Source organism: Equus quagga, chromosome 8 (assembly GCF_021613505.1).
Source record: "Equus quagga isolate Etosha38 chromosome 8, UCLA_HA_Equagga_1.0, whole genome shotgun sequence".
NCBI lineage: Eukaryota > Metazoa > Chordata > Mammalia > Perissodactyla > Equidae > Equus > Equus quagga.
In genome coordinates this window covers 69,404,209-69,431,662 of record NC_060274.1, presented here as the reverse complement: position 1 = coordinate 69,431,662, position 27,454 = coordinate 69,404,209, and the positions used below count along the sequence as shown (strand labels likewise).

Genomic DNA, 27,454 nt, shown 5'->3' with positions numbered 1-27,454 from the left:
CTTGATGCATCGGACATAGACATTGCATATTGCAATCAAGTATCCAATTAATGTTTTGAACAAGGTTCTTTTTTTTTCAGTTTGCCGTCTAAATTGTAAAGCCTTCAATGCCAGAACCAGAAACACCATGTCTCTGTTCAAATATATCCTACCACAGCTTTTATGGACTTGACGTGGGGAGGAAAAGTCACTTATTCATTTCTAAGAGAGAAGTTTCACATAATTGTTGATATTTTTAATCTACACATGAAAGTTTATTTATATAGTAGAATTGCATCGAAGTATTATAAAATCTTTCCCTTTGGTGGAATGATAGAAAACCTAGTCACATAAGTATGAAGTTTATATTTTTATGTATAAAAGGATTTTTTAAATTAGGCTTACTGCTAATTTTGTCATGAGTGACATTTTATAACTTCCCTAGTACTACGGAAATATTCCTAGATGTCGAGAACTAGATCTTCCCATAAATAATAAATAAATTCAATATTATATCTATCAATTTTTCTACCATGAAATCATTCCCAAAGCAACACGCAATGCTGCAATGACTGATTACTCCAAGCCATGCTTTCGAAAATGCCGTATCATTGTTATAATTAAGACCACTTTGGGGCTTATCTGTGCACGGATCCTGACACCAGACCAAAACTGCTGATGGGGCTTTAATGTGGATTGGGGCAGGAAAATAAATAGCCTTTATGAAGGTAAACTTAACAGCTATCTTGCAGTTCCTAGACACATTATGCTGATGTTGTACAAGTTTTTTTCTTATCATTTTTTCCAAAGCCAACCAGTCAATTTTACTGTCAAAGACAATTTAGAGTTTTGAAATCACAGTTTTAACAGCATACATATACTCACAGTGAAAATGGGGTAAGTAAAGATCAATAATTTTACTGTTAAATATAAAGGTATGGTTAAAATAGTTGCATAAAAGGTATATTTATACAACGTCTATATTTAGCGTGTGTTTGTCTGAGAGATAACATTGGATGGTTCTAGACCCTCGGGGGATGGGTATTAAGAGTGCTCATTTCCTTCTCCCAATCCAATTAGTGTGGTTTAGGATTCGTTCCTATTCAAATCCTAAACGTCTTTTCAGAGGCTGCCAGGGTCGCTGAGCTGTGTGATGGAGGATAGGATATGAACTGTGACAGATGTTTTCACCTTCATGAAGCAGGGACGTTAATGAAATGCTGTTTAATGCAGGTTATTCTGATGTTGATTCCATGTTCAACACTGCATAAATGATTCTAAATTGCAGTTAAATTCTCACATAAACTGCTTGTCAATTTATTTGCTGAATAGAGGGATGTCCTTAATCATAAGTGAAGTGATACCTGAAGATCAGCTCAGAATATGGTTTTGTTTATGACTTTTACCCAAATCTCAAACTTTTGGAGCCATCTTCCATGTTAGGATCACTAGCTATTGAATCACCTTTTCTTATTTATTTTTAACTTTTTGAAACTTGCTTTCCTAATATCTAGAACCCATGTCTCATTATATGCAATATTTCCTCCATTTACTGTCATGAATATTTGTGATCAACCTCCAAGATTCCCACTATTTCATATTAACAACCAGTTATTTTCTGTTCCTAAAATGAAATCCAGAGGCTGCGTAAGTTTGAATAGATCAGATTGCCAATAAAGTAAGCAATTAATTCCTCCAGTACTCTGCTTGAAGAATATAAAGCTTTTTATTTTCATAATTGGTATTATAAATGGCATAGTGGTAAGTAACGGGGCTCCACAGATTCCTGGCTGTTACTGTGGCCACATCATTTAAGCTATATGGGCTCATCCACTTTATAATTTTTAACTTGTAAGGCAGTTGTGGATATAAAATGAGAAATGAAGTCCCACCTACAAAGTACTTATAATGGGGTTAGCACATAAAAAAGGGTTCCATAATGACACCTCCATACCATATTCTATTGATTAAAAGACACATCTGTTTTACCCTTTATCATCTCTGGAATTATTGCATCTTACAATGCATTCATTTTAAAACCACTGTGGCCGAACAGTAGTTGTAATATATTTGTCATTGCTGATATATGTGAATTTCATTGTTATTCCTGGTGGCAATCACAATCCTATGATATTTCTGCCAAAAGCAAACAAAAACTGCTAAGGACTATCTGAGGAAGGAAAATCAACCCTTCTTCCACAGTTGCTCACTTAAACCTTGCATTCACACCTGGTGCAATTAAGAATTCAACAGCATCAAAACTTAGAGATGGGTACCAGTATCCTGGAAGAAAACTCTGGAGACAACAGAAGAGCACTCTTTGTAAGAAATCTGGCATCACCAACACTTTTGATGCCACAGAAATGATACTGCGTGGGAGAACACAAACTTTGATGAATGCGGGTTAAAATGTGACTCGAAAGATTTGGTCTCTGAGTGAAGAAGTTTTGGGAATACCTTCCCTTTTAATGTATGCAAAAGAGAATATAGTTTTTAAAAACTGTGTAAATAAGTCATACAAAGCTATTTCAATAAGCACACAATAAAAATTAGAGTTTACAAGAAATCATTATATCAGAGTTTAATTCGTAGTCATTTCTCTCCTTTGGGACACATAAAATGATGATATATCTCATAGGCAATGACATCTTGGATTTGGAGAAATACGATATCATCATTACTACATAGCTTTTCCAGCAATGCTCTTGGAGATCAGAAAGCATCGATCGATTTTAAAACCCCTGTTTCTAATCACCCTAATGCCTAATACATTAAAATAAGCAGCACTTTAAAAACTGTAGTTAAGACTTTCAATTTGGGGGGATAATATTTGCAAACACACTGGGTTTTCTTCACCTAGAGTCTCAATACCCACGTCTCCCGTGGTCAGCATTCACAGAGACTTTATTTGTACCTCATTTTCAGCTTCTCTGGAAAACAATGGCCTCTCCCTTTGAGGTTCTCCACGGTCCTCCAAAACAAATATCATATACCCCACATAGTTTAAATTTTAAGCCAGACCGTGGCAAATGAGGTAAGTTTGATATGTAATTTGCCTTCCTAGCAGTGTGCTAGCCACATGCTGTGTGCTAATTAGTGGCAGGTATCATTGTTAGTTCTGGGGAACAAAGAATGGTAAGGTTCCTGTTGGCACTATATCTAATCTGCTAATGTCCGTTTTTATAGGTGGAGTTCACTGTCCGAACAGCAGTGCTTTGCAAGAGGTACGCAGCTGTAACGAGCATCCCTGTACTGTGTACCACTGGCAAACTGGTCCCTGGGGCCAGTGCATCGAGGACACATCAGTATCGTCCTTCAACACAACTACAACTTGGAATGGGGAGGCCTCTTGCTCTGTCGGCATGCAGACCAGAAAAGTCATCTGTGTGCGGGTCAATGTGGGCCAAGTGGGACCCAAAAAGTAAGGGCTTTAGAATGACAATAGTAAATCCTGTGGTCAACCAAGCAAGGGATTGGCTCAGGCTTCACTTGCTTCATGAAATGGAGCATTTTGATGCCTGTCGTACCAATCCTCAAGAGTAAGATTTGTTTGTTTTGAATGTCAGCCACTGGTAAAGTTATGACAGCTCCAGAGTCTTGTACCTGGGATCCATAAATTCTGTGGAAATCTTTCTATATGATACCTACTTTCAGCTTTATAGTAGCACTTTCTGCTTTTATTAAGCTAGTGAGGCAATGAAAGAAGTGCTTGCTCTAGGCCTGGCTGATCAATAATGACAGCGTACAAAATCCTAGCAGTGTAGGTCATCCATGACCTCCTATGTACCCGTAGGCTGTGGAGGCTGCCAATCGAGTTTAATTGGGCAATAGCCTTCTATGATCTGCCTTTCATTTCCCCTAGAAAAAAGCTATATCAAAAATATGGAGGCCAAACTTATTACATTTTTTAATGGTTAAATGAATAAGCCATTTACTTTCAGTAGGGAGCCATGGACTACGATGACTATTGTGGTAAGTGGGAAAACCACTTACCAATATCTCACTGTGGTTACAAATGGTGTAATAACAAGGCAAACGATTTGCTAGAGGGGAGGACAAAGAACTAGAGTTGGCATAGTATGTGTGTCTTGTGAGAAATATAAACAAAAACAGGTCATGGCCTAACTGGGCTAATCAATTCCTAGAGAAAATTAATAAATCAACTCTAAAAATGTATTCTTTTAAGAGGAAAATCCTCTTAGGTTTTGAGATTAAGAAAGCGTAAACCTTTTAAAATACAAATCACTGTAGCCGTGTGAAGTGTGGAAAGTAAGACCAGTCAATTTTGAGTTGGTATAAAAAGGGCCTCATAATTTTCAAATACTTGGCCAAATGCTTAAGGGTTATGTACGATCTTAAGTTGCTGCTTCACTGATTCTGGCCTCAGTTTTCAAAGTTTATTGGAAGGATTTAATGAAAAAAAATAGTGGTAATGTAAGCACTCAGTAAATCTTAGAAATTATTTTCTCTTAAAAATTCGAGATACTTCTTATTGTTTCAGGGAAATGATAATACTGCACTTGATGTATGAAGAGCTCCAGGGGATAAATAAGAATCCCATTATGAATAGTTTTTACCTGGCTAGGGTTCCAGACATTAAGGATATTTCCCCCCACACTTTATTTGTTTGTATAGTTTGAAATTAGGAAACATATTAGAAAATGTATGCCACAGAGATCTGAATAAATTGAGAAACTATTCCACATGCTTAATAGGTAGCCCCAAACCAATATTTTAATATAAATAATGCTAAAGTTGTGATGAATCTAACAAAGGAAATTAATGTGCAGTGTATTAAAATTCAATAGCAGTAACAGCAGGAGCAGAATCCCAGGTCCTGGAGGATTGTCTTCCTGGGACAAGCACAGAGGTAGAAATAGCCGTTGCAGGGTTGTAACCTGACGGAGCTGTAGTGGCACAGGATGGAGGGTGATCGTGCTGAGCTTCTACAAGTAAGCTCACTCTTGTCCTGTTTTACAGTTAATCAGCTTTCAACAGCTTTGCTGTTGATGTTTTCCTCACTTATGTAAACTACAAAATATTTTCTGGGTGGTGGATGTACATGTGTACAAGGCTGTGTATGAAAAAGCCTGCTGAATTAATGTTATTAAGCCATTCGGTAGGAAGGTATCCTGAAGCCCCATGGCACCACCACAATAATCCATTTAAAATGTGCTCCACCCTTACAGCTTGTATTCCATGACCTGGATACATACACAGATTTGTTAAATCAAATGGATTTACTTTGCCCTTAAATTTCCGAAAAATTGAGCAAATACAGTGAACGCAAAAGAAAATGTTACTGCCCTTATGCCTAAATGTGAGGTTAAATTCAATGAATGCTTTTCAGTACTAGGCATTTGAAACAAAAATGCAAATAGAAACCTTGTTTTAAACTCCTCTTAATAAAACAGATTACTGTGCAATGGTAAAATCAATGTTATTGATCTTATCTATCCTCCGAGTAACAAACTTCAACTCCTATCACATCTCTTTAATTTGACCTTGAATGAGATTTGGGGGAAAATCAATTCCTTGATTTAAACCACAAACACTAAATACAAACAGTACAAGGGAGAAAAGAAGCATGTTGACTGAACCAATTGCTTCCCCAAAGGAAGTCTGAATTCATTTTATTGGATGTAGTCTAGGCTGTATAATTTATCTTTGCACATTCATTTAATGGCTTTGTTGTTAGTAATTTTGTTCTCCACAGTTAGCCAAGTATCTTGCTGTGGATATTTCTAAACTAAAACAGAATTTTGGAGATTGTAAATAACATTGTAAATTCCATTGATTTATTTGGAGCTAAAATTTGAAGAATGTGCAGTCGAGTAATGCTCTCTCATTTTTAAAGTTATAAAGTTGCTTCATTGAAAAGGAATGCTTCCAATAATAATCGCTAATCATTAATTCCGTAGTTCCAAAAGAATAACAGGATTATATGTGGGATTTTGCCGTATAATATTTCCTGGTTAATAATGCAGGTTAAGTTACGATTCGAGTGTTTTATAATCTCAATTGTAACAATGCATTAACTCCTATGATTCACATCTAAATATATTTGTCATCCATGTCTTTAATAGTCATAACAATTAGGAAAATCCAAACTTATCCTCAGCCTAAACCAGGGAGATTATTCCTTTTTGAAATGTTGAATCCAATATATTTTTTAAATCCACTTCTAAATAAACTCTAATGTTATAGTGAGAGAGGAAATCTTGGCTCTATATAATTTAATAGAATGTAATATTTATGTATGAGATAAGACACGAAGATAAATAGATATGATACAAGATACATCAAAAATGAAGTGTCAGCAAAGTCCTCTAAAGAAATTATGGGAAGGAGATTAATGATGTTCATTTTTTTCACTCATAATTCAGTTCTGAAAACCTGATTAACTTACTTGTTAAAAGACAATTTATCTTGACCTGCAAAAAATTTGGCTTCCTACATGGGGAGTATTTTTAAATCCCATTTTTCACTAATTTGCCAAGTTATTCCAGCAACAGTTATACTGGTTATTTGGTTTACTTCTTTAATGCCTCTTAGCTTACTTGTCAGAAATTTATATGACCTCAAAAGAGAAGTTTTTAGGAATCAGAACATTAAGTTGCTTTTAGTTGCATGAATTATGTTATTATCTTTTGTTGTCGTAATGTGAATCTTCTTCTAGTCTTAATGCTCATGGCCAACATTTGACCACTAACAACAATAGAATCAGATCATGAAGATGCAGAGAGGAATTTGGAAATTTAAAAATCATATAATAAGTACACAATAAAGAAGATAGAATATTTAAAACTCATACATCAGCTTCCTAAAATTATCTTTTAGGAAGTGAAAGTCTTATATAAAGTAAGACATCTCAATGTTCTGTCATTATCTTTCACTTGTGTTCCTAATAAATAATATAATTTTGCTGTTTAAGAAAAATAATTTAGTTAATTTTAGTATAATTTATGTCCAGAACGCAGTGATTCATTTTTCTTTAAATTACTGGTTGACTATTTTTGTTTTACTTATATTCACTCTTTTTGTTCCAAAAAATATTATAACATAAAAATATTTAAAATCTCATAATTTGAAACTTAGAACAAAATGGAAGAAAAAATAAGAATAGAAACACTAAGTGAAACCAGGAATAAAGCAAAAATTGCTTATCATAATGATCTATACACTTTTGTTAATTTATTACTTATTTATTATGAAATATATAGCTGTAAATACAATATTATTTTTGAGCATGTACTGTGTATAGAATAGACTCAGTTATAAGTTTATTTTATATTTTGTAAAAATAAAGTGCAGAATAACTTGGAAACTCATAATCACCAGTAAGCCTATTTAGTTATACAAAGATGTAGAATTGGGTCTTAAACATTGGTAATTTGGATTTCCACAAATTTCTTATGAAGCATGTTAGAAAACAAATTTATTAATGGAGAGATTACTAGAAGAGGATAAGGTATAAGTATTATATTTTTTTCTAGATAGCACAATAACTATTATTAAATTTACACATCCTTCTTTGAGAAGCTTTATTGAGGTCCAGTTTGGAAGAATTAATTTGGTCATATAGTTCTTGTCAAAAGCAGAAAGTCTCCTGGAAGTTAAATAATATAGATTGGTGACTGGTTAGCAACTTTAGCAATGAAAATCCTGAAGATATTAAATTACCTGGTTTTCTGGATTACTATAGAGGTTTAGTAAATTCCCTTTGCTTATCACAGGTGTCCTGAAAGCCTTCGGCCTGAAACAGTGAGGCCCTGTCTGCTTCCTTGTAGGAAGGACTGTATCATGACCCCATACAGTGACTGGACACCATGCCCTTCCTCGTGTAAAGAAGGTATGGCATGCAGAGTTCTGAAGGCTGTTCACTTAGAAAACCACTCACCAGGACCTCCAACTTCTTCTGGCTAAGCAATGTTTGTGATATGGGGCTGTGTAATCCTAGTTTGGCACGAATGCCATAAAATTTTGGTTTCTTCTAGAAAATAATACAGCTTTAGCGTACCAAACGAATGAGTTTTATGCCAAAACTGGCTTAAACCTTTATGATATAGTTCAAAGTAAAAGGACTCTAGACTTTATTATGTTAATAATGTTTCTTCAAATGTTAATTCTAAGCAAATGTATAGTGGCCTTATGTATTTCAAAAAGAATGCACAGTGATCTTATCAGTTCGCATGGCTTAGCCTACTTAATGGCAAGAAATAGCCATGGGACCAGATTCACTACACTTTCAATTATGTGACCCCAAGGATGGAAATAAAGGAGAGAGAAATATTGCCAAATTCTACCTCTGCCAACATGTAACGTGCTATGAGGCATTTACGAGATGAGGATTTGTTCCCAGTTTTGTTTTGTTTTGCTTTTATTTCTCACAGACAAAGGCCCTTTGCTATCATGGCAGGTACTTTGATATTCTTTACCCTCCAGGATAGGGTCCTTTCTCATTGCTGCTGAGAAAGATGTCAACATCCTCCATGTGACTTATGCAATAACTGAGCAAATTTTCTCTCAATGTCACAAATGACGCTGTCCTCTATTTTTTATCTTATTCTCCCAATGAATAGATAGTTTTTCTGAAATTCCTCTTATGCTTTTATTTTATGTATGCTTCCTGACTCTTTCTAGAGAGATTCAGTTAGGAATCAACTTCTAGTTTAACAACTATTTAAACTGCCAAAGATTATTTAAATCCTTAAGATATTGTAAGAGATTATAAATTTAATAATGGATTGTTTTTACAGTGTGATTGTCATTTTATGTAGTTGAAACATGAGTTCCTTTTTATGTTTTTTTCTATTTTATGTGTCCTTGAAGTAACAAAATTAAGCCACAAAGTGAGCAAGAATAGAAAATTTTGATTTTAAAAGTTTTTTAAGGCATCTAAAAAGCTTTAAGGACAAAAGGAGTTGGCATTAACTTTTTTTAAAAAGTTGGTGACATTAATCTTACAACAAAGCAATGTCATTGTATGGCAGTTTTTTCTAGATTTTCTTCTCTTATCCCTTATTTTCTTAGAAACTAAATAACATATGATATCCGTTGGTTTGGTCATAGTCAGCAATAGAATTGTACTTTTTTTTTTAAGATTGGCCTTGAGCTAACATCTGTTGCCAATCTGATTTTTTCTTCTTCTTCTCCCCAAAGCCCCCAAGTACATAGTTGTATATTCTTAGTTGTATGTCACTCCGGTTGTGTTATGTGGGATGCTGCCTCAACATGACTTGATGAGCGGTGCCATGTGCATGCCCAGGACCTGAACTGGCAAAACCCCGGGCTGCCGAAGCAGAGTGCATGAACTTAACCAGTCAGCCACAGGGCCAGCCCCTCTTGATGTTTTTATACTTGATGTTTTGTGTTAGTATGAGATAAAGTCATTTACTAATAATTCTAAAACATATGCAGTTACATTTATAACCATAAGATTAATAATCTAACACAAAGTTAACATCTTTAAGTGAAATTTTTAAAAGTGAGGAAAAAACTTTGCCTTTTTCTTATATCTTTACATTGGGTATGTCCTTGTATTGAGTAAAGTATTTTAAAATAAACTTTGACTTGGTCTAAAGTATTTAAAGGAAAAAAAGTAAAACAAAACAAAACAGAAAAGATCCCATTAAATTGGTTCCGGGATGGTCACTCATAAAAATGAGGAATAAGGTAAAATTTTCTCATTTCTTTAGACTTCACTTGAAAATAATTTGGGATATTGGAGTGTATCCAGGAATTAGGAACCAGTTTAGTAGCCTATGAGTTTTCCTCTGCAAGTTCTTTAAAATGTGTTTGTGAACTTATTATGTATTATAAACATGATTTTTAATTTGATTTATGCTGATGATTTTTACACGACTAAGAAAGTGATTTACTCTTCTCTGTTTAACCATTTTTAAGATACAAAAAAATTTATGTGACAAACTGTGGTAACTTACATAAGGCACTTTAAAAAAAATTTACCAGGTAGATGAGAGAACAAATAGATTGTGAATACTATGCAGGTGTTAATTAAATTACTAATCACTAATACTCATAGTAATATATGCATAAACAGTTACTGAAATTCATATTTATTGATTCCTATATATAACTATCATATTGATGGGTCTGTAGAGAAGACATAGTCTCTGACTTCAAGGAAGGTTTTTTTTTTCTTGCTGAGGAGTATTTACCCTGAGCTAACATCCACTGCCAATCTTCCTCTTTTTGTATGTGTGCCACCACAACAGCATGGCCACTGACAGACAAGTTGTGTAGGTCCGTGCCTGGGGACTGAACCCAGGCCACCAAAGCAGAACTCACCAAACTTAACCACTAGGCCACCAGGACTGGCCCAAGGAAGCTTTTGATCTCATTTAACATTCAGAACTCTTCTACATAAACCAGATTATATAAGACTTACATGGTTTAATAACAAGATTTAGTGGTAAAACAGAAAGAGCTCTGGGGGAGGGAAGGGAAAAACCACTGTGGGAGCAAATATTAGGGAAAATCTCGTTGAAAAGAAGGTAGAAGAGACCTTTTTGAAAGAGAGAATGCATAAAAGAATCCCAAATGAACATCAAAAGCATCAGGAAATGTCTTTGATGACCATGAGAAAGATGTGTTGTTCAAGGAGAAAGTGGGAATGAGCCCACTGGAGCTCAGAGTGTGTAGAAGAAAGTCAAGATGTCAAGTTGGAAAGAAGCATGAAGGCAGGTTATGGAAGACTGAGTTAGAGTTACTCATATATATCAGGACACAGTTTTTGGTTTTTGAACATAGAAATGAGTAGTGAATTTCATTGTATAATGAAATGAGTGAACTTTGAATCAGTAAATCTGGTTTGGATACCTGCCTTGGCCACTTAGCAGCCAAGTGACTTAGGCAAGATACTTAAGCTCTCCAAGCCTTGGTTATAATATCAATGAGTTGTTCTGTGGCACAAATGAGACAATATATGGTAAAGTGCTCTATGCTTTGTGAATCATGGTCCAATTGATATATTATTTGTTGTGTAGTCTATAGTGATTATAAGTTCCTGTAGGAAAGACACTGCAAACTGCGTATGGTCAGTATCTGGTAAGTATTTTAATTTGGTATGCTGAAAGCAGTCTTTCTTAGACCTTTAATTACGTGTCATGTGGGAAAAATATTTAGATCATGATGATGGAAAACTTTCTATTACAAATTTGTGATTATTATTTATTTGGATTTGCTGGTAAATTTACTGATAATTGTTTTTAAATGCTTCATTGTGTCATTAAACATCATATATATCATTTTAAGCAGTCATTTTTCCATTCTACAGAGATTTTTCAAGTAACTGCAGTGTGCCAGGCACAATTTTAAATATAAAGGATATAGCAGTAAACAAGGAAACCAATTTTCCTGCTTTCAGGAAGCTTACATTCCAGGGGTATAAAGTAGACTAGGCATTTGATGATTGTTTTAATCTCTCAATGTGTGTGAAAAATTCAAGGGAAGAATGCAGAGAGGGTGAGGAAAGAGAAGAAGATGTGATATCCTTTTGGAGAGTGCAAAAGTAGGCAAGCTAATAATATGTAATAGAATTTGTAATAGGCAACAGGGAGTGCCCATTTAGTCATGTATTTTAAAAGGGATTGCTCAACGCAGTTGCCAGTGTTTCCCCAGCCATGTTCAGCTGAGTGCAGGAAAAAATGCAGGAAAATAATTGGTTTCAATTAAGGTCAAAGTGTTTTCCAGGAGAGTACAACAAAAGGAGAGAGGAACGGGGAGTCAGCAGTGTTTTTAAGGGAGTACTTATAATAATAACGGAGTATGGAATCTAAGTTGGGTTAGGATGGAAGTGAGGTCATGAATGGGATGATAGATAGTGAAAAAGTGGTAGAGAAAGTGGATCAGCAGTCTGGATTGAGTTTGAAGAATTTTAATAACTAAAGTAGATGAACTGGAAAGTTAAGAGGAATAAACAAAGAAAAATGTTTAAACATGAGAATGTGCAGATATTGAAGATAATAACATCTAGGGATGAACAGAGGAGCTAGTAATTGATGCAAGATGCAGGAAAAGGTCACTGGAGGTGAGGAGGTACAGTAAATCAGAGCCCAGTGCCTTGGATGGAATAATCATGTGGATGCCAAAGCCAGAGAAGGGGTGAGAGGGGTTGGAAGAAAAAAGATTATAATGAGGGATGTTCTAAAGTTATTAATTAAGGAAATCTTGGTAGACTGCTACAAAGTGGATAGCTGATGGTAAAGTTGATGACAGGAGCTTTGGAGGAGTTAGAGATTTTTAAAGGTAGAGAAGAAAAGACTGGGAAATGGCTAGGTAGAACAGCTTCCACTGGCAAAGAATGTGAAGGAAATTTTCCAAGAAGAGACTGAAGATGAGAGACCAGGTGTTCCAATGGGTGCAGCAGTGGAAAGATTAGAAGATGGAAAAGAATGAGAAATTGAATCAGGTTATGCGTGTAGCTAGTGCTGTGGTCCAGGTGATGATGGAAGACATGCTAAGGAGGTAGGGGTGCTAGATTCTTGTGGTGAGTGGTAGACATCTGAGATATGGTGGGTTTAGTTGGAATGGTTTCTTGGTGGAAGGTAGGTAATTGCTGTAAATTAAAATGTGTGGTGCCAGTGGATACATTCTCCCCTGGAGCTCCTGGGGTGGTAGTGGCCAAGGAGTGCAAGAATGCCACTCAGGAATCTGCTGTTCTGTGAGGAAGGGGTTCTCTGAAAGGTGAGGCTCTGTTGGGCTGAGCACAGGTCATCCCACCCGGGGCACATCAGCCCTGCCTGTTCAATTTGGCAGCTCTGTGTTAAATCTCCTAGAACAAAAGGCTTTCAGAAACTCTAAACCTAGGCATTCAGACTTCAAAAGAATAGCTATAATTGTGTATTGAGGAAATAAGAAAGACTAGGGGGTGATAGAGGGGATTGCTGTTGGACAACAGTGCCAAGATGCTTTGTGGGCCTGGAGAGGCCTTTTCTGTTCTGCCTGTAGACTGCTGTAACTGAGAATAAGGATACAATGGTGTTATAGAAAACTAGGCTTTTGTTGTAAAGAAAATAAAGCAATGACACGCGCTTATTTTTTTCATTATTTGGCATGAAATAGGAATCATCCAAGCTTCATTGAAATTACACTGACTTCCGCACACAATTTAAAAATGCTAAAAAAGTTGAATGTTCAAGGATAGATAATAGCAACAGAAAATTAATTCAGCTATGAGGTAGTTCTTTAAACTTAATTCTGTAGGTAAAACCTAAATTTTACAAGAGTTTTGAATTTATGAAAATGTGGAGCTAATCACGTTAAAGAGGTAAAATTACGCTCTAGTATGGCAGAAAATAGAACAGAACAGCTCAGGACTCCAGGAAGAACAAAAAGAGTGCTTTAAAATGTTATTCAGCCCTCTCCCAAGTATTTCATGAAAAATCAATTCAGATAAAGATCAATATTGAGTAGGGAGTAGTTTAATCCTCAAACCAGTGCACTTGTTAACTTTTTTCAAATGTCCATAAAGTTTTACAAAGGGCTTATTTAAAAAATAGAAAATATTTATGCATATAAATTATTTATCACTCTAATCTTAAAAAACAAATCACTACTTTTGATCAAATAATACAGTTGGCTGCTCAAACTCTGTTTCCTCCTTTTTTCTTACTACAGTTATTGCCGTGAAGGCTGGAAGGGCTAATGCAGAGGCAGCTGTTCTGCCCAGATGCCCTTAAGCAGCACTACACTAAAATTACCCCAAAGATCTGAAAACGACCTTTGCATTTGCTTCCTGCATGAAACATTTCCCTTTCAATTTCCTTTCACTACGCCGCTCCAGCCTGCCATCCATCCCACTTCCAGCTTAACCAGTCTTAGTTTTGCTTTTAAATCCTTCCATCAAATAATTTCTCTGGGGAAATTTATCTTGAATGTCTTAAGATATCTGAAAAATGCTGTAACTGAGTGAGAGATTACATACCTCTGAATCTGTGTGTCCCATTATCACATAATTGTTTTCTGATTATATAATGCCTTTTTTCTATCCTCAACCTAGATAGGTATTTTCAAGTACAAACACTACAAGAAGATTCCTTTACTTTTCCTATGCCCGTTATTTCCAATGAACAAAGTGATACCTTATTTTTTATTAATCCTCAATGCACAGACTTAGTACCCATGTGCTTACTACCATAAGATAATGGATAAAAAATGTAGAAGATGCTAACTAACATTCATGTTGAGAAGAAGTGAAATAAATGTGTTTGCTTCTTCAGCAAATGTTTATTAGGCGCTTACGATGTGTGACTATTGTTCTAGGAGCTAAAACACAAAGATAAATGGAAACTATATATGTATATGAACCACATATAATAAATTGGGGATAAATACATACCGGAAACTATGAAGGTTGTAAAATTCCAAGTTTTCCAGCTCCACTTTCTTTTCTATCTTGTGCTGTAGCTCTCCCTTTGTCTGTGCTTCCATCTGAGGGCTCTATAACCTGGCCGAGATAGCACTACAGTGCTCTTTCTTTGAGTGTACACGTAGTTTCTTTGCTGAGATCTGAGAAGAAATGAACTCCCCGGAGGATAGAAACATGAGTGTCATGACACTTCCTGTGTAACTCCATTAAATTTCCTCTCTGGGTGTTATAGCTTTGGAATGTTCTGCTTTAATCAGGTCACAATCTATATCCTGTGGGCCGCACAAAGTTAAGGTATTTCAACTTTTTATAAGAATAAATGGATTGCCATTGTGGAATCAGTTATGGAAGTGAAAAGAGTTATCATAGTCTTATATATCAAGTACAAACTTGTGGAGGTTGTGATGTGAAAGCACTAGAATGTTTCAGAGTTGCATATTAGGTGACATTTTTGCTTTCAAGTCAATAAACAAAGTAGAATTGAAACACTAACATTTGATTGCTGCTTCCCGAATCTGAACAGCCCTGCCTGTGTGCCAGGTGATATCTAGATAGATAGTGACTAGGAGCTTCTGATAAGGTGCCGCTGATGCTGAACTCATTGTCGCCGCCAGTCTCTGGATCCCTTGGTCTCAATCCCATGTTTATTTTCTATCTGCAAGTTGAGAAGGGCTGGAAAGTTCTTGCCTCTAAGAATTTTGACCACCTGGGAGACAAAGACCTGATCCTCTGTGCTCTTTTCCTCTGTTGCCTGTTAAACAAACAAACAAACACCTCTTTCCTTCCTCCAATGCTTAACAGATAATAACAAGGGTCATTTAGTTTGTATACTCTTTCAAAAAGATTATAGACAGATCATAAACATGAGACAAAGGAAAGATCATGGAAAGTATAAAAGAAGAATGGAGTCAAGTAGTAAATGGGAGAGAGGACAAGGGAGAGGAAGACAAAAATTACACTCGAAAATCAAAGTCAAGGAAAGCTTCTGCAGTTGAGAAAAAAATTAGCTCTGAGATCCTGATGAACAAAGCAAAAAATAGAAGCACAGCGGATTCTTAACAGATTATCAAGGGAAACAAAATTTTTCAAGCTCTGAATTATTAGAAGAATTTATCACCTAGGCCTTAAAATAGGGTCATTGGACAACATAATGGATGGAGACCACATTAGCAATTTTATTAAAAGTCCTATAGGCATTGCTTAGATCTTCTCTAGAAAAAATTATATGTAATATGTAAAAGTTACAGCTAGCGTTCAAACTATGATTGTCACGATAAAAAGGTCCATGACAGTATTTTCAAATACTTTAATTCTCTGCTACCCCCTACCTCCAGCACCTAATTCCCTACTCTATTACCTGTAGTATTCCAATTATTCATTAAAATAGTTAATATAATCATTAATAATACGGGTTTCTCCCACCATAGGAATAATCCTAAAAAGTTATGTGGGAATCCTAGAATCTTATTTTGGGACAAGACATACAAGGCTATCTGTTCCAGTAGATCTCAGACCTGGCTCTTCGTCACAATTCTCTGACAAGCTTTATAAAAATCAGATTCCCAAACCCAGCTCCCAAAGATTAATTTAGTGGTTCTGAGTATAGGCCAAGAAGTCTGTTTGTTTTTGTTTTCATTTTTTAAAGAAATTCTCCCATGTAGTCAGACATTTAGGAATCACTAGTCTGACCCGTTCTCCAGTCTAATACAGGAATCTTCAGACCACGTTGCTGGGAATCAGTTGCCCAGATCATGTGGAGAGATATTCTGACTTCATGAGAAAAGATCTTCCATTATTGGAAAGTTCTAATTGTCAAGTCATATTTTTCCACCAACACTATAACTTTAAGAATGTTTCATTTCATTTCTGATTAAACTTTCATTGTTAGGGCCTACTAACCCTTCTAAATTTCTCTGTTTCTGTAGTCTACTTATCAAATATTTAATGATCTTTTGAAAAATATAAATGCATCAGGGGAGCTCTATTAAAATAATTCTTTAGGGAATTCTTTTGTAGCAGCCATTCACCCTTAAAGTGTATACATTGTAAGTTGGAATATATTTTATTAAACTTGAAAAATCTTATACATTGTCTGTTTCTAACACTAAAAGATTTTGAACATCTTTCTGTCAATAGTACTGAAGGTAAATTTAGTTATTTCCATTTTTTTAACATAATTTAGAATTATCTAATTCCAATTATTGCTATTTTGAATGCTTCTTTAAAAAGTCCGCCTGTAGGAAACCACTTTTATTTCACTACTTACAGCCCTGATGTTTAGAATTCGACATGAACTGAAGATCTTAGACTGTTTAACATGAATAATGAATGACTAGAATAATTTACAAGTTATGCATTTCAAATTAAGTGAATCACAAAGAAATAAAATTTCACATTAAAACATTGAATATATTCTCCTAAGGAAGATTCATTAGATTTGGATGAGTCCCATGGGGTAAACAGGGCCATGTGAAATGACATGAAAATAAACTTAAGGTAGAGGGAAATGAATTAATTAGACTTCATATTTCTCAAAAGGAAAGAAATATACAGAAGAGCAATTACTTTGTGCATTAGGAAGGCTAGTTGACTATGGAACTGTGTTCCTATTCTTCACCTTTTTAAATAAAAATTGATTGGGTTTTCACTATAGCGGTCTTTGAGAGAATTTAGAAAATGATTAGATTAGACGAAGTATCTCATTCGGGGATGTCAAAGCACGTGTAGCTGCAGGCAACGTAATTTCTTCACACAGGCTGGTATTTGGAGATTCTTTTATCAGTACAAGTGCAGAGGTTAAAAAGCTGCCTCATTCTAGGGGACTCCGTAGTCAAGAAGCAGTCTCGGCATCGAGTCATCATCCAGCTGCCAGCCAATGGAGGCCGGGACTGCACAGATCCTCTCTATGAAGAGAAGGCCTGTGAGGCCCCTCAAGGGTGCCAAAGCTACAGGTAACAGAGCTCAAGAAGAAGCATTGTGATGAATGCACTGAGCAAACACTTCAAGTCCATATTCTTTCTGACAGTGAGAAAAGGAAGCCAACACTGCCCCACAGGCTAGAGGAGTTTGGGATGTTGATGGGTGTATATGCTATCTCTTGCCTCTTGCCTCTGCTACTGAAATTATCGCTCGGGAGACAAATACTTGTGTAAATTTCCAAGCTGTATTATTAGCTCTAGGAGTTTGGGGAAATTTCTTATGTTGATATAAAGTATAAGAAATGCAGAAAAATGGTTAATAATTATGAAACACACATGCTTTAGGAAGCAGTTCTTTTACGCTTGGAGGAATAGCCTGAGCATTCCTCTCCTGGCTCCAAGGAACACCTGTTCCCCATAAATGCCGGCATTCTGGCTCACGAAATGACATCTTTATCCAATGATGCTCGTAAGATGTCTGTTCTTTTCATGTGTAGCCGCCTCAAAGAAAATTAAGGTTATTGAAGCTATATATCATCATCTTGATAATTATTGGAGAAATTTTTCCTCATAACTATTGAAAGAAAGTACCTAATTGAAACTTCACATGGTAAATAATTGCAATCTTGGCAATAAATGAAATATTATAGCATCAACTGATAGAATGTGTGATCACAAAATAATTTACGATGAAGTTGATGGCAAATTTGCCATTTTAATTTATCTGTATTTAATTCTGAGATGACAAAAAGTATAATTGCACGTTTATACAAGTATTGACAACTGTTAGCCCAAGTATATATATTTGGGGGATTTGTTTTTATGAAGTGTATTATAATTGCAATTTCTGAGTTACTTCTACAACGCTAACCCAAAGAGCACTGTACAAAAAGCTCATGACTTGAATGCAGTTTCTTAATTTGAATATAAAACAAATATGGTTTAATTAAACGCAGTGCATCATTTCTTGTGCTGTCTCGTACATCTGCTGGCAGTGCTAATCATTAAAAAGGCTAAATGCTGCTTGTAGAATATATTCCTGTAGAACTTGACAATGCTAGACTCTTGTCTCCACTGCCCTAGAAAGTATTTTTATATTTAATGCTGCTTTTTATAATGCCTTTTATGGAGATCTAAATTAAATTTAGATAGGACAGAGCATTGTCTAATAAATTCCTGTTTGCTGTAGCCAAAGTCATGTTTTCATGCCACCATATCTCTCAGATTTGCTAGGCATTTTTACTTCCTCTCCTTGAGGCTTCTGTTGTTTTCTTACAGATGGAAGACTCACAAATGGCGCCGGTGCCAGTTAGTCCCTTGGAGCGTGCAACAGGACAGCCCTGGAGCTCAGGAAGGCTGTGGGCCTGGACGACAGGCAAGAGGTGGGAGGGCCCATTTCACAGTTTGTTTTTTATTTCTGCAACATCACTACCTTAATCACTAGCTTGATGAGTTTGTCACTTTGATGCCGTGTTTAGCAAACAGAGCAGAGCAGATATGAATCTGCTACCACTCATGCTACTTAACACCACAACGCAGAAACTTGTCTTTTTAAATTGTGTCATTTGTCCTTTGACATGAGCCCATAACTCTTCTGGTCGAATTTTCCCCTCATTCATTTTAGGAGGTAATCAGACTAAGATCTTGAGAGGGTTATGACAGAGAGTGTACACTGCTGCTTAGTTTTTTTGTTATTAGTTTTTGAATCATAGTATTTCATTACACTTTACTTGTCACCTTAACAATCAATAAGACCCTTACATCCTTGCCTATACACATTATGTATGTGCATGCATGTAATGTAATATAATTGGTTAACTTTCCCAGAAATTCTCAGCAGTAAGATTCCTAACATTGTCATGGTGATCCCCAATTCTGTTCATATTAAGTACTGATTTTTAAATGGCAGATTTGTGTACTCAAAATCTGCCGTATGTGAACGGCAATCTGCTTAACTACTAGATAACATGGAATTTTGCAGAAACGAATGATGGAAGTGTACCCAACTTGCCATGATTATTTACTAGATTTTGTGGCTAACACTTACATTCCAACCTTTGGAATATGTTGTTGTTTATACATGTACCAAATTCAGTCTTTAGAAAGTATGTGGTTATTTTTATTCATTTTGACTTTTAGCGTGAGTTCCTGTTACATACTTAAAATGTAGCTGAAATGTAATTGAATATGCAGCCACCTTTATTTAATTCATAAACCATGTTTTGCTCCCTCATTTTGTAGTTATATATTTGACGATGGCGCAAAAGTCTGAACATACAGAATAGAATTCTGGTTTTTGCTGATTTGATCTGAGACCCCTTTTTCTTTACAGGGACAAGATTGCTTTTTTAACTTGAGAAAGATAGCTTCTTTTTTGTGAAAGTCTATTTTCATAATCATCATTTTAGAAGTCTTCATTTGAAACATAAAATTTAATTTACAAATAATATTAACTACCTGCTGATTTTTAAGATGTTACTTTATATGCTTAATTTTCATTATGTATTGTACACCCTCTGCTTTGGCTAAAAATTAGCTGTCTTCCTTTACAGTTATAGAAACTTAGAATTGAAAGTCATTCTCCCAATGTCAAACCATTCATTGAGAAATTGAGTAATATGAGAACTTTTTGCCATGCCCCGCTAATTCCTCCTTGAATGAAGCATACATTTACATATAATTTGGGTCCTACACAGAGTTTATAATAACAACAGGCATGAGTTCAGGAAGCAGGAAACATAAGTTTTAGTCCGAGTTCTTCACTAATACAGCATAAGTCTTCATCTCTTCATCTTCCTAGTTCTCAGTTTATTTATATGGGGAAAAGAAGAGAAAAGAGGGTTAGACCAAATGATCTTTTAGGATTATTCCAATTTTCATATTCTACAATCTACACACAGATAGCACCCAGGTATCAAAGTGTGCAATGAAATTAGGTAAAACAGATGAAAGCCATATTTTCATAGAATACCACTGGGGGGAAATCTGAGATATGGCAGAAGCAGTGCAAGTGTGAAAAACAGCTTCAGTTCCAAACTCTATTAGTTAACAACTGCATAACCTTGGTTTATTTATTTCCTTCCTCTGAGGCTGAGAACATAATGGTCCTCACAGTGCTTTGCTCATTAAATCTGACTTCCTTCCCCCTTCCTGTTAGATCATGACCCCAACAAATGTGCGTGTAGGTCATAGTAGGCGTAAAAGCAACAATGTTAACATGGATGTTTTGTTTTTTGACACACAGTCTGTATAAAAACTTTTCTTCTGTGACTACTGGTAATCTTTTCATTTCCAAATCTAAAAACCTCTGTTCATTCCTCATCCTCATGACTGCTCAGTAGTATCTAATCCTGTGACCCGCTCTCACCATGAAAATGGGTCTTCGGCTTCCTCAGTGCTTCTTTCTCCTGCCTTTCTGATTGCTCCATTCTGGGTTTCCTACCACTGGTGCCTCTTCTTCTGCCTGTGCTTATGTAAGGCTTTCTACTCTTGGCATGCTCATTAGGCTACTTACTCTATCTTGGCAATCTTTCCTATTTTAAAGATATCTAGGAAGAGAAAGTTGCATTGTAATAAGTCATTTCTGTATAAATATAGTCAGAAGAACCCCTTTAACTTCCATATGAAGATAATCTTTTTCTTTGTTGCCTTGGTGGATTAAAGATTTTTCTTCTTAGAGCCTATATTCCTACAGAAACATTAAATGGGGAGAATTAAGAGTGTAGAAATATCTTTTGCTAATGGCAAAAAGGCAAAATTTTCTTCCTTGGACAGTCATGGCTGTTTTCAGAACTCTGCATGATTCACCTGTCAGATTCTTGCTATTTTTATCTTTGTCCTTATCTGGTCAGAGAGTGGAAAATGACAACTTGTGCTGTTTTTTCATGATTAAAATAATTGTATAGTAAGGATTAGAATTTATCAGCAAAGACTAGAGAAGCTATCTGTGTCCTCTCTAATACATCAGACTTTCTGATTTCAGTCTCTCATTCGACTGTGATTGCATTCAGAAGACTGTGTAGAAAGAGTCAGAGTGTCAGGAAAGGATGAAGATGTTCAAGCCAGGGAGCTTATAGTTGGTTAGGGAAATGAGATCACTGGTAACATCATCCAACCAGGACAAGTTAAAGACTAAGACTGGTCCATTGCAAAAGCAATCATTTGAAGCTAAAGAGTTTAAGAAAGACATACAGAACGAGCTGGCACTTGACTTGTACCATAATATTAGAATAGGTAGAAAGGATAAAAGAATACAAAATAAGATCAATTCTATAATTAAGCATTTGAGGTAAGAAAAACAGAAACATTAGATGTGTTTGCAAAAAGAATGGGTAGATTGAGGCTCTGAAGATGTGAGCTGGAGCCTGGGGTGATTTTGTAGAGAGCTATAAATGTCAGGATCAGTATTTTAGACCTTGTTCAATAAGTGGTAGCAGCAAGGACCTGATGAAAGCAGTGCTTTACCTGTCAGTGTGTACAGAATAAATTAGAAAGATAAGACGCATGGATCTGATGCCAGCTAGGACACTGTCGCAAGGTTGAAGTAATAGGGGTTCAGACTGGAACCACAGTAGTTGGAATGGGCAAAAGTAAATGGATTTTCAACATACAATAGAGGAAAATAATTTTAGAACTTAGTGGCAGACAATAGAAGCAGACAGAGAAACAAGTCAAAGATAATCATGTGATTCTTTAACTCAATATTTTCAGCTGGAGAATAGTTATAATATTGGTGAAAATTCTTAGGTCTAAAAGTAGAGCTAATTTTAGAAAGTATATTTTGTACAATGTGCATTCAAGATGATGGCAGGGGAGCCAATAGGAAATATCCAAGCATGCATTTGAAATGTAGAAAAGTAGCTATATAGCTAACTTAGGACAGCAGAGAGAAGTATGGGTAATAGTTCCATAACGGGATTTGATGAAGCAATATGAGAAGCTAAGATCTTTAAAATGTATTGTATGTAGGAGGAAAAGTGGTTATTGTATTTTGCCATTAATAGATTTCTTTTTTCTCTAACCTGTTTGCATTTGTAGACTCTTTAAGCATTTCTTTTAACTTAAATGGTATTAACTTTAAATTGCTGCTTCCTTGCTTCTGTCAGAAATGACACCACATAAACTAAAGCTATGAGATAGCTAACTTTATCATTCTATGATTCTAAAGATAGAAATTTTTATTGCATGGCTTTTATCAAACTTTGGTCCAGATCATTGGTCATCAAACAATGGGCTATGCACCAAATACAACCCACAGCCTGGTTTTTTGTAGTTAAAGTTTTATTGGAACATGCCACACCCATTTCTATTTTCCTTGTTTTAATTGAAGTGTAATTGACATAGAATATTATATTAGTTTCAGGTGTACATCATAGTGATTCCATATTTATATATATTGTGAAATGATCACTGCAATGTCCGATTATCATCTGTCACCATACGAAGTTATTACAACATCAACTATATTCCACATGCTGTACATTATATCTTCATGACTTATTAATTTTATAACTGGAAGTTTATACTTCTTAATCCCCTTCACCTATTTCACCCCACAAAAACCTCCCAACTCTGGTAACCACCAGTTTGTTTCAAGCCACACCCATTGCTTTACCTGTTGCCTGTGGCTGCTTTCTTGATATGAGGCAAAGTTGAGTAGTTATTACAGAAACCATATGGCCCACAAAGCCAAAGAGGAAAAGTTTGATGACCCCTATTCTAAATGCTAAAGCCGTGTAATCTGTGATATAGTCACAACATCTAATAGTACTGAATTGTCATTACCCAATAGGATCAGAAGATCCCTGAAGTTTATCTGGTCATTTGGGAAGAAGTTTTCCAATTCAGTTCATCAATAAAAGAACTACTTTAGAGTTATGAGTGTAGTGGACTTTAATGACTGTCACAGTAGTGAAATATATGCCTTTCGGATGAAATTGCTGCATTCTTTGGGGATAGAGGATTTGGGTATAAAATTTTGACTCTAAAAACTTTAGTAGTAAAAAAAAAAATAGTTAAAAATAGTTAAAGGTGAAACCAGATAATACATGGGATATGGAAGACAAGAGAGTAGGTCCTCATAATTCCCCTGTCTGGAAGATGATAAATCATACCCAAGCACTGGACGTCGAGTTAATTTACTAAGTGTACATAGAAAGGAAAGAATGTGTGTGTCTCATATAATATGCACCACTCAGCAGAACACTTACAAGGTCACCTGTTATGATTCAGTTTTTCTCAAATGGCTTGAACCTTCTGTAGTAGTAGAAAAATATTACATGAAATTCTCTTCTGTCAGTTACTAGCCATCCATCCTAGGTCTTCTCTTATTTAGTCACCTACAGCTACTTTTAGCCACCTGTTAACAATCTAGTGGTGATTATCGACAGACTTTCATTTTTACTATTAATAGCATAATTGTTCCAATTGTAGGAACTATTAGTGCTGATGCATTTCAAAGGGTTTAGGAAGCAATTATGTTCCCAGGGTCTCTTTACAAGGTAACTAACTGTAACTGCTTAAGACTTCAGCACTGACACCCACTGTAAAGCAAATTAGTGAGAATCAGCCTTACCCAGAAATGACTTAGAGTAACACAGACACAAGAATATAGGAAGATTCTACTCCAATCAAGTAAAGGCGGTCTTGACCAAGTCTACTTTCTCTATATTTCAAAACTATGTGAAAACACTTTCTGAACTAGTACATTAGAACACAAAGTTCTTTACAAGAAAATTGATATACTCCTGAAAATTTGGAAAGTACATAGGCATTTAGGCATTTCTGTGTTTATTTATGACCCAATTCCTTTACATTTGAAAGGAAAAGTGAAATAACAGTGATGCAAAATGGTGTCAATCATTCCCAGAATTACCGGTAATTTTTGCCCAATCTTCTCTAAATTTGATTGCTACCCTGCTATATACAGGATATTTTCCTTAAGTTCATCCAGTGTTACTGTAGAAACATTAGAAATCCTCTGTAAAATAATTGCTTGAAACTTTGTGTTAATAGTTGTATCACTGCGCTTGGGCTGCTGTAACAAAATACTATAGACTGGGTGGCTTAAACAGTACAAATTTATTTCTCACAGTACTGGAGGCTGGAAAGTCCAAGATGAAGGTACTGGCCAATTCAGTTCCTGGTGAGATCTCTCTTCCTGACGCAAATAATCACTTTCTTGCTGTGTCCTCACATGGCAGAGAGAGTTAGAGAGCAAGCTTTCTGGTCTCTTAGAAGAGCACAAACCCATCATGAAGGCCCTGCCCTCATGACCCCATCTAAGCCTAATTACCTCCAAAAGGCTTCATCTCCAAATACCATCACGTTGGAAGTTAGAGCCTCAACATGTGAATTTGGGGAGGACACAATTCAGTCCACAGCAATAATGAAAGATCAATGTCTGGAAATAAAATTCCTATCCCAGTGTACAGAGCTTTAGGTTTATTAATATTAAACTCTCAGAAAGCTGTGAAAACAAGCTAACAGCAGTCCCTAAAAACCAATTCAAACCACCTCTTGAATATCATTCAGTTCAATTCATTGTTTCATAAAACAAATATTTATTGAATACATGCCTTATGTTGCATGTTGCCTACATGGTACTGGCCCAGCTTGTTGAGAAAATAAAAGTATATAACAGATAGTTTCCATTTATTTCCTGTAGTAGGAAACACACTATAGTTATATATGACTCAAGCTTCAAGCATATTAGCACATTAGTGGTAGATATACACAGTAACCACTAAAAATTGGAAAAACATAAAAAGAGGTAACCACTGAAAAGGCATAGTGACAAAGGAAATGACTCATAAATATAAGATGACAAACAAAAAAACCCAAAGTCAAATCTCTATTTTTGGACAACAGTGCACTGACCAGTTTGCCTCGAGTTCCTATGAGTGCGCTGGAGGCAGGGGCCACACTGGAGGATTTGAACACATCCAGGAGGATGTGAATACTAGGAGGAGGAAGGGGAGGAGAAGGAGGAAATTTTTTCAGTAGGAAATTAGAAGTAGCAGAGAATTTTAGCAAGGCTTTGGATATTGAGAATAGTGTATTCCAAAAATTTTATCTAATGGTGTATGAACTAAAAAGAAAGAGGAGAAAGAGGTATTTTAAAGCAAGAATCTACAGAAACTGGCAACTTTAAAACTTGAATCATTCTTGGGACCAGCCCAGTGGAGCAAAGGTTAAGTTCATGCGCGCTGCTTCGGTGGCCCCAGGTTCAAGGGTTTGGATCCTGGGCCTGGACATACCCACTGCTTATCAAGCCATGCTGTGGCAGGCGTCCCCCACATAAAATAGAGGGAAATGGGCACAGATGTTAGCCCAGGGCCAATCTTCCCCAGCAAAAGGAGGATTGGTGGCAGATGTTAGCTCAGGGCTAATCTTCCTCAAAAATAACCTTGAATCAGTCTTAAATATCATAGGGAAATTTTAGAGGGCCTTTGAAATAAGCATCTTTCCTATAATATTGTCAATAAAAGAAATGCAAATAACATGAAATTATGTCCACATCCTATTTAATTTTTAAGTGAATAGAAAGCTTATATTTGCTTCATAGTATTCAAGTCACTTGTCTATAAACTTTTAATAGCACTGTAACCTCTACTGTCTTTTCTCTGTGCTCACATTTCTACAGTTCAGATGGCATTTAGAAGGTTAAATTATCTATTGGTCAGTGACTATATCATTGAAGTCTATCCATAATAGCTGTAGCTAGAGTTACCATTACATTTGCATTAGAAATAAGTTACATGGCTCCTAATAACCACAACTTTGGATAAGTTATTTATTTTTTGACTACCCTAAGGGGCAATGCCAATCACTACTACTTAAAATGTATATATATCATTCCAGTGTTTATTACTTTGTGATGCACTTATACCAAGAGTGCAGTGCTAAAGAGTCATGGATTAGATACTGAGATTTCATAAAAATAACTTCAAATTTCCTCTTGCCTAATCTCCATGTTGATTTCCACGCTATCTCCTTCTGAGTGTACTTTCTGTAAATTAGACGACACTAAAGTGAAGAATTCCCAGGGTCAGCCCTGCCGATACTGATCCTCCATCCCCTCTGTGTCTCTTGCCTGCAATTGTAATGTTGACCTGTCACTAAGATCTGACATCAGTCTCTTTATGTGGAAGTCAGCATGATTCAGATATATTCTCAAATCTAGACCATAATAAAGAAAACAACTTCGGTAGTATGCCTCCCATGACTGAGACCCTCCTGGCTCTGGGAATCTTCACCCTGCATCACTTATTGGTTAAAAAGGTTATGAAAGGAAAGTCTAGAAAGAAAACAAAGTTCTAATTCTCCTTCTACCAAAATTAAATCTAAAGGCATTGTAGACTGTGAGATATAAGTATTTAACCACAATTTATGCTGTTATTTTTTGTGAGCAAATATGCTTAAATCTTATGCTTAAGTGACGTGACTTAAGCTATATTGATGTCCTTGGCATAACTTTTCTGCTTAAACTCTGGCCCACTTTGTTCTTTTTAAAAGATTACATTTTAGAGGCATTATTGAGGTTAGGCCCAGAATATCTGGGCCAGTTTATCTTGGTAACTCAAAGTAATCTTTTAGTTTTCAGAGGTTGTTATGCAATAAGAAGAAAAAGAATGGACATGGAAAAAGAACTAGGTAGAGAAAAGCAAGGGAGCTTACTTTCAAGAAATTTTGCACAGACATGATTTTTAAAATCTTATTTTGACTAATATATTTATTAGTTACCACCCTGTATTTTGGTACTCTTCATTTATATGTTATTGTTTAAAGTTATTTCTATTTGTAAATGGTTTCCTCTAATTTCCTGTAGATATTAGTATCCTAGTTGATCTGGGGATTTTGATTTTGTTTTATGTCTCTACGAGAGCCCTGTCATAAAATGATTGTTAGCATTTGCTATTTTTTAAATAGCTCGTAAAATAGGCTTGACGCTGTGATGTGTCTGCGATGGTTCCTCTATGCTGCATTTGTTGAGATGCAGTTAACTCTTCCCACATCCCAACCGGGGATCTAGCTGATCTCAGACTGAGCTACTCCACTGGGAGCTGATTATTATTTCCTGGTAAGTCCTTATACAAGGACTTTCACGTATGTAATGAACATCAGTGAGACTGGGGATCACTGATAACTATTTTTGGATCAATAA

The 27,454-nt window shown here is 35.8% G+C and overlaps 1 protein-coding gene across 4 annotated transcripts in view; it reads left to right on the top strand.

Annotated features, from left to right (window-relative positions):
- Positions 1-27,454, top strand: part of THSD7A (thrombospondin type 1 domain containing 7A) — a 402,469-nt gene that overhangs the window by 315,134 nt on the left and 59,881 nt on the right. For all 4 annotated transcript variants that reach the window (XM_046670674.1, XM_046670673.1, XM_046670672.1 and 1 more), the window contains 4 exons: positions 3,166-3,400; positions 7,716-7,831; positions 17,190-17,322; positions 18,568-18,671. In XM_046670674.1, coding sequence (XP_046526630.1) covers positions 3,166-3,400; positions 7,716-7,831; positions 17,190-17,322; positions 18,568-18,671 — 588 coding nt within the window. The remainder of the gene's footprint in view (positions 1-3,165; positions 3,401-7,715; positions 7,832-17,189; positions 17,323-18,567; positions 18,672-27,454) is intronic.